At 48.4% G+C, this 11,784-nt stretch overlaps 1 protein-coding gene across 4 annotated transcripts in view; it reads right to left on the bottom strand.

Annotated features, from left to right (window-relative positions):
• Positions 1 to 1,875: 1,875 nt before the first annotated feature.
• Positions 1,876 to 11,784, bottom strand: part of lrrc4ba (leucine rich repeat containing 4Ba) — a 29,077-nt gene continuing 19,168 nt past the window's right edge. For all 4 annotated transcript variants that reach the window (XM_029158362.3, XM_029158364.3, XM_029158361.3 and 1 more), the window contains exon 3: positions 1,876 to 11,224. In XM_029158362.3, the coding sequence (XP_029014195.1) occupies positions 9,317 to 11,224 (1,908 nt within the window). In that variant the 3' untranslated portion in view covers positions 1,876 to 9,316. The remainder of the gene's footprint in view (positions 11,225 to 11,784) is intronic.

Here is an 11,784-nt window from a genome sequence, read left to right as displayed (position 1 = left end):
GAGGAAAAATAAGAAACGCTAAATTGCTAGATTACCAGCTTAAGGGAAAAATGACTTACAAGTAAAAGCAGCTTGAAGACTCTATGCTGTCGATATAAACTATATGAATTACTGAGGACAGCGGTAATGCAGTTTAGTACAATATATAAATGTAGGGTGATTTATAATATGACACATCAAGTCTTGGCTTAGGTCACATATTTCTTATTACAGTGTACTTACATATACACATTTCTTATTACTGAACATTGTTTCTTATTTTACTGTTAATTCTATACCTGTATATCAGGGACAGACCTTTAAATGATTATTATAATTATCTGTACATATAAACTGTAAATGTTCACCACTGATCCAGTTACAGAATGTAATTATTCAATGGTTTTAATTGTGGCCAGAACATCGATTGCCAATAGACATTTGTGGCTTTGTGTGAAATCATTTGCAGCTGTTGCCAGTAGTGTATTGCCGCATCATTTGATACACAAGCTCACAACTAAAGAAATTGTAAGAAATTTGGGAAAACTTTTAAACTCCATTTGTATTAAAATTTGACAGTGGTTTAGGACTGGTCTGTTCTCATCATTAACAAACGTAGCCTTGTGCTTCAGAAAAAAACAAATCAACTGATTGAAGTAAATCGGTGGTAAACATCACATCTGCTGAACATCTGCATGTTAGCATAGAGAGGCTGTCATTCGCTCCCAGCGTGACTTTACGTCAAGTATAGCCTCAAAGTGTAGACTATATTTCACATACTGCACCTGAGGCCTGTTGATTTAAGGCCTAATAATGGGATGTTCAAGTGTTTTGTGGCTGTGGAGACAATTGCGATTAAGAAAAGACGTTTTCAAAGCCAAATTTAAGTTAAGCTGAGGCTGGGGCTGTTTAATTGCAGGTATGTTTATTCTAGAAGTTTTTAAAACACTTTAAAACTACATTGTCTCACAGCGAATTCTGAGCCCTGCTTGTAGTACGCACACTCAGTGAATCTAGTTTCCATTATTAGCCGAGCTGAGGGTTCAGCAGTTTTGCAGCGGAATCTGGTAGTTTGTAAAAGCATTTCACTGGAATAAGACGAAACTCTTTCAGAACTTCAGCGTCTTTGTTGCTGATTGACAGGCAGCCAACAGCCAGAGCTGCAATATTAAAACGGTGCTCAAAAGTTACAGGAGGATTCCCATTGAGACTCAGTAAATCAGTGTTAACTCACCCTAACAACCTCGTCTTACAACTCTACTCACACACACACACACACACACACACACACACACACACACACACACACACACACACACACACACACACACACACACACAGTGGGCCAATAATTATACTCCCATGTCAGTAGCCTTCAGGACCTGACCTCTTGGCAAACCCTCAGCCAGCTCCTCAGATTAAACACATATGTGCACATACAGGCATAGGTCAGCCGCCTGGGTCCTGACACACACCCTGCAGCCAGCCGCTCCACAGGCTCTTTGACAATCAGCTTTAACATTGACACAAAGCTCTGGAAACACTCGCGCACACACTCTGCAACACTGCTGCAGCGCAGTGAGAAGAAGGAACGACGGCGGGTGAAGGAAAGGCTCTCTGGGAAAATAACAGCAGCGTGGAAGAACACGCGCATTCACATAAATTCCCTCTCTCTCACACACACACACACACACACACACACACACACACACACACACACACACACACACACACACACACACACACACACACACACGCAGGCAAAATAACCTGCAGAGAAACAATGTTTGCTGCTGTGGTGCTCTAGTGATTTGGCAAACATGGTCCCCACTTGTTTTCTGTCTGGATGATTTAAGTTAATAGAGCTAAAGTAAAAAACAAGCGCCACAATCTCACTCTGAATTTTGTAGAAAACATTATTTTTATTTCATAAATTTTTCAGTATGGCACATGAACAGAGATTGAATGTTCTGAAAAGGATTTGGGGACAGAACCTTAAAGCAGAACAAATCCACCCTTCACCGTGCGCGCGTGCGCACACACACACACACACACACACACACACACACACACACACACACACACACACACACACACACACCCTTGATATGTTCCTGCAGTGTTTATATGCACATCTGTGGTTATAACAGGTTAAAACACAGTTTTAAAAACAATCACAAGAACAACCATAGTCAATATTGCAGAAGAAAAGCCAAAGTGAAACAAAGAAGCAGATGGAGGCCATGTTTAATTGAACAGAGGGAAGGAAATATCACAAGCCTTGGTTCATTGTTGGTTGGTTTTCCATTTTCCTGAGAGACGGTCGGAGTGATGCAGAGGGTTAACAGGAGCGTGGGAGAGCGTGACGGTGTGGATAAAGGGTTAATACAGAATCACACACTGACAGGGAGGAGAAGGAGGGAGGAAGGAGGGGTGAAACAGGAAGCATGAGGTAGATAGAAGAGCGGGCGATGAGGAACGGCGAGGTTTGAGGAGCAGAGGAGCAAAGGGCTGAGGGGATAATGCGAGACGTACTCCCGTGAGCGCGCGTGTTACTCAGAGAGAGAGAGGGAGAGAGGCCGCGACTGACGCTTTAGCTACATTTCCCAAGAAGAGGGCGAGAAAAAGGCAAAGAAACAGGAGAAGTGAGCCGTGCTCCTCCTCTGCCTCTGCCGGGTCAGGGACAGAGAGGAGTCATTCCCCCTCCAGCGCTGGGTGACATATAAGCACCGCGGCGGCCCTTCCTCCTTCATGTCTTTATCTCCTCCGCGCGCACATTCACAATCACGGATACCGTGAGCACTTGAGTGCACACGAGTACACACGCAACCTACTTGGACGTATGCATAAATATGCATACTTACGCCAGTCATGCAGATGTGAGACACGCACACAGCGCAGTTTCGGGGCCTCAGCACATCCATGTACATACGTGCAACCAGGTCCTCTACTGCAGCTAAAGCCTGGATAGATATGGAGTGACAGGATGTCTCAGTGTCATCTTTTATTCCTCCTGTCATCCTTGTCTCTTTTCAATCTATCTCTATGTTCTCTTTTTCTATTTCTGTCCACCCCGTCCTCCCCTGTCACTCTACTTCCTTTGGGCTGTGAGGGCGGGGGGCGCCTCGGGCGACAGAGGCTGTTGCGTGGTAAGCGGGCCGTGTTGCCAGCTGAGCCCGGTGAGCGCGGGCCGGGTCGCGCGGGAACGCCGCGACGGGGCGCCCGGCGCCGCTCGTAGCCGCCGTCAAAGAGCATCAGCGGCGGAAAACACAACTTGCGAGGTCGGACCGCGTGCAGAGGAGGGGGCGGACGTGAGAGGAGGCTACGAGGGGCCACGCTGGATGAATAAATCAGCACAGATGCGGGGAGCAGCATGCTTCACTGGCTGACGCGGGGAAAAGAAGGGTCAAAAAATCAATATGTCCAGTAAAACTTTATTTCATATTGATGACTGTTTACAACAGCAGTCGGCTTAAAACCACACAGGATGCTGCAGGTCTGAGGCCCAGCTACTATAGGGAGGTTTTCTGGGTCGGGCCCCGTTACTGACCCTCGCTGGTGACACCTGGTCTGGGTCTAAACTCGAGTCCCTGCAGACCTCCTTCACCTTCAGACGGGGTTAAACAGCCTCATTATTAAACCACTGAGCTTACACCCATATGTCTGTCACTATCTCCCCACCACCCTCCATATGGCTGCTCCGAGCAGACCTGAATTTACACTTCAAAGCGTTGAAGTGTGCTCCGTGGCCCCCGCCCAGGTTCAAACATCAGACACAGCAGAGTGTGATTATGATGCCGAGCCAAGGTGCCCGTAAACAGTAAATCTGAGACGCCAAGCTGCAGTGGATGGAGGAGAATGTGTGTTTGGCAACTTAACAGCAAGCTTGTCCTCTCAGAGGAGCACGGCTGCTGGGTCAGCACATGCTTTAATAGATATGGATGGTTCAGGACGGTCCAATGCATGTCCCAAAGTCTGCGCACACCAGCAAAGGAGGCGTCTCCACCGCGCTCCGGGGGAAGCAGCGTCTCTAAACGTGACTGTGTGTTTGATAAACCTGGCTCCAAATGTTCATTTTCAGTATTGAAGTGAAGCTCTCTCCCCTTTGAACCTGCCTCACCACATTCTTTTAGTTTGGTGCCGTTAGTCAAACATCACATGATGCTAGCTTTACTACTGCCCCCCTGTTCATTTCTGTGCCATTGTCCCATTGTACTGGTTTAGCGACTGTGCGGATCTTGACCCACAGCTGAGTGACACGGAGGAGACAGTCATCTGGGATGAGACATCACTCATCGCTCTCACGTGCACGTTCACAAGACGCCTCTGAATCAATGAAACCCGCAAGAGGACCAAAATGTGGTTGCCAATGTCACAGTTACTAAGGCAACGAGAAAATAAATCGGGTAATAACGTCCCAAACCGAAACTCACGGCGCCTTCAGTTGACACACGCCTAAACTAAAGGGTTCAGGTTCGTGCTAACGTGCACGGCACTTAGCTGCAAATTATTTAAAAAAGTTCCACCTCAATTAGTAAATCACTCTTGCAGCATCAATGTGTGTGTGTGTGTGTGTGTGTGTGTGTAGCTTTTGCACCCAAACGTGCCCGTGTGCTTCACAGTGATGACACAGAAGAAACGTCTGTGCACATCTCGTCTGAAGCTCCAGTTGAAGCATCTCCGAAGTGACCATGGAAGCGGAAAAAAAAGACTCCTCACTCTTTGTAATGCGACAGAACGGAGTGACCCGCACATCTAAAGACTGGTGCCATCAAACCGGCCTCGGACCAGCGTGATGGTGATGACACCGGACCCCCGACTGCCACGCACGCCACAGCAGCGGCACAGTGAAGGATAGCAAGACAGCACTGCTGGGGGGGGGTTCTTGGTGACACAGTGGCAAACAAACACTGCTGCACTTAACGGAATCACAGCAGTCATCGCGCAGGCAGACGAGCTGGGCTCACGCACCATCTTGATCGCTGCATGAGAAATAATAGCAATAATCAGGCATATAAATTACAGCGGCTTGATGCTTTTGGCCTCTGCAAAAGAGGGAGAAAATTAGCACCAGTGCGTGAGCGCATGCATCATTGACACCACGCGTATCAATAATGCATTGAGCTCTGCTGTCGCTTCCCTGCTATTTTTAAAGGGGGGGGGGGGGGGGGGGGGGGGGGGGGGGGGGGGGGGTTGACAGAATAGAAATTAAGCAGTGTGGAGTTCACCCAGGGCTTGTAGTGCTGAGGTTAACATGTGTGCAACACCGCCTTCAGGGACTGGTGCAAGTCTGGCTGCAGTTTCTAACACTGCTGGCCACAATGAGCAACAGACTGAACTTGAAATGCCCTCGTGTCTGTGATTACACAAAGCTAAGCTAAGAGAGCAGCTTCACGCGTATCGCTACGATTGCCACCAAACAGTGGCCTCGCTGTCAAATACGGCCCCTAAGATGCACATTACAAATCATTTAACAGGTGCTATTCTCCCGTACGGCCGCATCAGCAGTTAGAGCAAACGGCGCCATGCAGAATGGGAACGCCGTCCACGATGAGCCCTGGCGGGATGTGACCTGACCCTCAACGCGATGCTGCACGCTGACGACGAGCAGAAAGAACAGTAAAGATTTTACTTTAAGTGTCAGTGAGCGGATGATAAAAGTAGCCTGAAGCAAAGGGAGACAGACAGAGCTGGTTTAAACTGTGGATTTAAAATGGATGTCTGACCCCCCCCCCACACACACACACACACACACACACACAACCTAGCTGGCGTAAGCCCACCTGAACGTGCAACACGTGCACACACACAGTCACAGCTTCAAATGATTCAAATGACAGCTTCCTGATTTATTTGCCTTATTCTACAACACAGCCCTATATTCGGGTGCCTTCCTGCACAGTAAACACAGCGCTTCCATTAGAGCAGCGCTGGAAGTGCGCTCAGCGCTCTGTGTCTCGGACGCTGCGGCACGGTCGCCGTTTCTCCGGCTCCACCGCTGCTCTCTCTCTAACGCTGAACCTCAATAACATGGCCTCCGGTTTGCACCACTTCATAGGGGCTACACAATGCTTTCCGAAGTGATGAGCTACTACAGGCGATAGGCAGTGTCTGAGGAATTCAGGGTAAATAGCTTTTTGTAACAGTCCTTGCTTTCAGCCAGTGATGTACACAAAAAAAAATGTCGCGAACACCCACGCGCACACACGAAACACACTCGTACCCACAAGCACAGCCACATGATAATTTCTCTGTTATTTGCACACACAGGCGGATGAATATGTAAATAACTGGTGAGGGAAACATGGATCCCTAGTGCTGGGTAAGAGATATGGTAATGACTGATGCAGGGCATGAGTGTTCATGAGTGTCCGTCATAAGGGCCGGGTGCATAAATGCATTCGCTGCACAGGGGGCCGTGGCATGGAAATCACATGACGCGCCAACGAAAAGTCAGAAGAATTACCCGTGTGGCTGAAATACAGAAATCAAGTTTGCTTATAGGAGAATGTAATGTAGCGACTTATCAGGCTGAGAGGGGGGAAGAATCTTTAAAGGATGTAAAAGCACACACTGATTAAATTCTATACCATCTGCTCTCATCTGTTTAACATTCAAAACCCAAATCAAGACGTTTTGATAAGGGGCCGTCACAGCAGCAACAGTTGCCAGGGAAACCTGATGGCAGGATGCTAAGGGTTGTGGGGAGGGCTGAGGGTGAAGGGGGGGGAGGGGGGGGGGGGGGGGGGGGGGGGGGGGCCACAATGCACAGGTTGATTTGCTACCGCTGAATAAACACTGACCGGCTCGTTGAGACACGGCACCAGAAAGGAGCGGTGACGAGGGGCGATGGGGAGCCGCATGAGACGCCGACGCTGACGCCGTTTGGCGCATTAGAGCGCGTAGCCATGGCAACGAGGTGTTGACATAGCGCAATCGCACTCCGAGCACTGTGACGGCGGTGACATTCAGAAAAGCACAGAGCGAGTGTGAGTGAGCTTGTAAACCAGAGCAGGGCCTTTCCTGTCCCCCTGTGCAGAAACAAAAGGGCCCGGTGTCGACCAGTTCACATTCGCTTTGTCTCATCTCAAGCCAAAGGGATACAAACAGTGATACTACAATTAAAATTGATAGGAACATAAAGAAAAAAGAAAAAAACAGCCACCAGATTTCACAGACTTAAACTGCCATTTTATGTGCCAGGTATTTTTTAATTTTCAGTGACCTCTGCTAACAGAACATCTCTCATAATCATAACCAGTGTAATTAGCTAATTATAATAACAGTAACAATATTACAATAAAGATAACACTTGATTTAAAAAAAATGAAAAGAATGAACCTAGATAAAAACCCAAAATGAAAAACACTTATCATAATAGTTTTGTTTTTTAAAAGAGATCTATAAGTTCTATATTTTTTCATTTAATTGTCCTTTTTCATTAGAAAAAAATTCTGCCACCACTGTATACTGTTCGCCTTCTCTGAATGAGCTTCGCTTACCTTTAAAAACGCTCGGCAAAGTCTGTTGTCCATTTAGCTCCCTGCTGCAATGAAATCCACTCACACACGATAACACTGAGATACAGTTGTGAAATAATCCTCTGCAACGGGGCAGTCTCCATCAACGGTCCACGTCCCGTCCTTAAGGTGTGAAAACGTGACGATCCGACCGCATGAGACATCAGAGCAGACGAGTCTGTGACGACTTGACTGAGGAAACCAGTTCAGGGCCAGGTTATTTCCTGCATATGCACTTAGTGGCACGCTCAGTCCATCCCACTGCTGCTCACTAGTCCGGGATCGGCCGCAAAACTTCAGCGTCTTATACAAAGGAAAAAAAATACTTCTCAGGAGGCAGAAGTAGTAAAAATAATAGTCATGTGAATGGTAAAAATGATAACGCAGTGTAACAGCAGTGATGCCACGAGACAGATATGCTGAACCCAATTTAGAATTTAGACACCATGCTAAGCTAGCATGTGCACCGTTTTAGTATAATGTAAAGTAACATCTTGTTATATAATTATGACAAATGAAGCGAAATCATTGTTATCATCATTACCATTAGGATGATTATTATTATTACTATAGCTGTACCGCATATCAAATGACGAAGACCTGCGTTTCATATTTTCGCAGCAGAGCGCGGAGCGTTTCCGTCTCCGATGACCCTGTTTATGTTGCGAGAGAGGAGGAAAAAACAGGTTTCATGTGCTACAAAAAAAAAAAAGTCAAGCCCAAAATAAATTCACTCAGTTGCCAGGTTTTTGTTTCAGATCCTTCTCAACCGATGCCACCGGGCCACATGTGTCCGTACGCAGCACAGTTGGAGCAGCCATCTTGTTCCAAGTTGAGACATGTCGTAAGGGAGGGTCACTACAACAGCTGGGTGTTTTTTTTTAATATATTCTTCAGATGTTGTAGATTTCAGTCAAAAGGTTGATAAAGATTCTTTATAATTTATTTCTTCGAATGAAAATATATTTACGTATATATAATATGTACTTTGAGTTTTTTTTTAATATTTGTCATTGTCTTTTATGCCGTGAGACTTTTCTCTCCCATGTTAACTCGCTCTGTTTCTTTCCTCCTTCAAAGAAGACAGTAGCCAGTCGAGTGTGAAAGGGAAAAAGTGAGAAAGTGAGAGTGAAAAAAACAATAGTTTTTATTCTGGCATCCTGCAAAGCACGAGCTTCGCGCTCATACGTGCGTCCTGGACAGAACCGCCGCGCTTCTCTAATTTCGCTGTCTGTTCCGGTGGTTCCTGGAAACCCACAGTAGCACTGTTCCGCTCACCCAAATCATTGTTTGCTATTGGGTGTCTCTGCCAAACACTAATCTGACAACATGTTCAGTGGCCAATATTATGTCTCCCTCCAAATATATACACTGAATATGTCTGGAAATATATGACACAATCTGTATAAAAGCTTGAGAGAGTCACTGCTCATGTGTGTTCCTCATACCGTTCCACTGTGACCGTGGGGCTCGATCGTGGGCTTTGGACTATGTCAGATTGCAAACGTCGCCTCTGTGATGTTAGTGGCTTACGCTGTATATGTTTGTGTCCGATTTATTTAAAAAGTACACGCAGATGCTATTGTGGGACCAGTGCTTCTGGGGCGTCTTACTCGGTCTCCTACGTATCTGCTTCTCTCTGTCAACAGACTGACAACACAAAGCAGTGACTATGTGAAATTTCATCTTTTCTGGAATCTGTCCATGAGAACAGTAGGCTACAATCAGTCTTATATGCTCGGTGTCTCTGGCGCTCTTTCTGTATTACTGCCTCTATCTACTTGCTTTTTACCTCTGACTTATGCTCTCACTTTTACTCAGATTTGAGTCTCTTGCACGTTTTCCTTGGAGCTGCTCTTAAAAAGCAGTGGCTCGTTCTGGCCTTTCCCCATCAGGCCTTTCAGGGAGCTGTGAAGGCCCAGCTGGGGCAGCGGCAGAGTGGAGGGCAGGGTGCCTCCCGTGGGTGTTCCCCCAGTCGTGGAGGTTGGAATCTGGGAGCAGGATATAGACGTGTTCTGAGAGCAAGGTGATGGGTTGTTGTTGTTGTTGAGGCCCATTCCAGAACCAATGCCCAGGCCTTTTATGTTGTTGTTGAAGTGATGGGTTTTATAGTAGTGGTTGAGGTGCTCCGATCGGGCCAGGTTCGGCAGGTTTACAATCTCTGGGTGGTGCAGCCTGAGTGTCTGCCCCCCTCCTATTCCACTGTTTACACTCTGCGCTACAGTGGAGCCTCCCGAGATCCCGCTGCCCCGGCCGCTGGCCCCGGCCCCCAGCTCGTCCTCCACATTGATAATCTCGATGGCCCGTGCAGGACCGTGGTGTTTATGCAGCTGGTGCTGCTTCCTCAGTTTGTAGAACACCACCAGCATCACCGCTGCCATGAAGGTGATGGCTACAAAGCAGCCGATGATGATCTTGGTGGTCTTCATCACATCGTCCAGGCCGGAGAAGCCTGGCTCCGTGATGGGCACAGTGAAGGTTGGTTGGGTGGCTCGAGGGGACGAGGACGACAGGCCAACGGACAGAGAGGACGTTGTAGTAGGAACGTGGATGAAGGTCTTATTGGTGGCAACCAACGCGCCCTCTCCGTCGCCAGCGGCCTCCACGGTTTCCACCGTGACGGTTGTAAAGTAGGTGTAGTTGACACTGGCGTCGGCAGCAGTTACATTGAGGACAGCGGTGGCCGTGGTGTTGCCAGCGGCGTTGGTGACCATGCAGGTGTACTGGCCTGTGTCTCGCAGCGTGACATTTGTAAAGTTGAGCGTGCCGTCATGCAGGACGGATATCCGCACCCGGTAAGAGCCGTGGGTCATTAAAGTTCCATTAGGGGTGATCCAGTTGACAGATGTTGTGGAGGTGCTTGTGCGACACTTCAGCTCCGCGGCCATACCCTCGGTAACGTTGAGGTCCGTAGGTGGCTCCACGATGACAGGAGCATAACAGGTGAAGTGGCTCTGGTCGAGCTCCCCGATGTACTTGCCCTTCAAGAAGGGGGGCGCGTGGCAGCGGGCGCAGCAGGTGGTGTTGCTGGGCACCGTCTCTTTCAGCCACCAGCTGAGCCAGAGCACGTCGCAGTTGCAGACCCATGGGTTGTGGTTCAGGTGCACCCTCTCTAGCTGGTGAAGGGGCGTGAAGAGGTCATGGGGCAAGGAGTGCAGGGAGTTGTGGGACAGGTTGAGCTCCTCCAGGTTCTTCAGGTCGTCAAAGGCATTGCGCTCAATGACGGACACCTGCGAGTGCATGAGCCACAGTTTGCGGAGAGACACCAGGCCCTGGAAGGAGCCCGGCCGGATGATCTCCAGCCGGTTTCCTGACAGCTCCAGTTCCTCTAAACGCACAAGGGCCGTCAGTTTGGGGATGTCCTTCAGCCCACACATGCCTAAGTTCAGGTAGCGAAGATTGATGAGGCCCACGAAGGCCGCGTCGGAGATGAAATCCAACTTCTTGAGCTCCCCCAGGTCCAGGCGCCGCAGCGAGGGCACGCGGTGGAAGGCATAGCCCGGTAGAGTCTCGATGGGGTTGTTGCGCAGCCACAGCTCCCGCAGTTTGCTGAGGTACTCGAAGGCGTGCGATGGCACCAGTGTGAGGCGGTTGTCGAAGAGCTCCAACGTGTTGAGGTTGGGGAGGCCATTGAACGCTCCGACTTCGATCTGACGAATCTGATTCTTGGACAGCTGGAGGATCTCGAGGTGCCTCAAGTGCTTGAAGGTGTCTGACTTGATCACCTGAAAGAGCAGATGAAGATAAAATACGGTTATTGTGCGTTTTTATGTGTCACTACATCCGGTGTGGTCCAGCTAGAGTTTATTTGGTGTGAAGTTAAGCATGAACAGCTAGTGAGGGCTTCTTAAACCTGTGTGTTTGACGTATGTGTGGTCAGAGGCCTGTGTGAGACAGAGGCTCCTGGAGTCAGGCCACTGCCTTCACTCTATGTAGAGCAGGAGCGGGGGAGAGAGAGAGGGGGGTGGGTATGTTAAGAGGGGGTGGGAGCTGTCAAGGCAATACTCTCAGGGTACTCAGCGAAGGAAAAAATAAGCCAGAGAATCTAGGATGCCTTCAGGTGTTAAACATTTTTAGATTTTTAATCATTTCAAGTGAGGCTGCAGGATACAACAAACCGGATCAGAATTTGCAGGCTATAAACGAAATGCAACGAATATTGTTATTTGCTTAATTTCCTTTCTTCCGTGTGAACAGCGCCTCCGAAAACTGCACACAGCAAATCATGTGGCGCGATGTCCCATTTCTGCTCTGCCGGCACCATGAGCACTTTAATGGGATGTTT

The sequence above is a fragment of the Betta splendens genome, chromosome 8 (genome assembly GCF_900634795.4).
Source record: "Betta splendens chromosome 8, fBetSpl5.4, whole genome shotgun sequence".
Classification (NCBI taxonomy): domain Eukaryota; kingdom Metazoa; phylum Chordata; class Actinopteri; order Anabantiformes; family Osphronemidae; genus Betta; species Betta splendens.
This window is presented reverse-complemented; position numbering and strand designations above follow the sequence as displayed.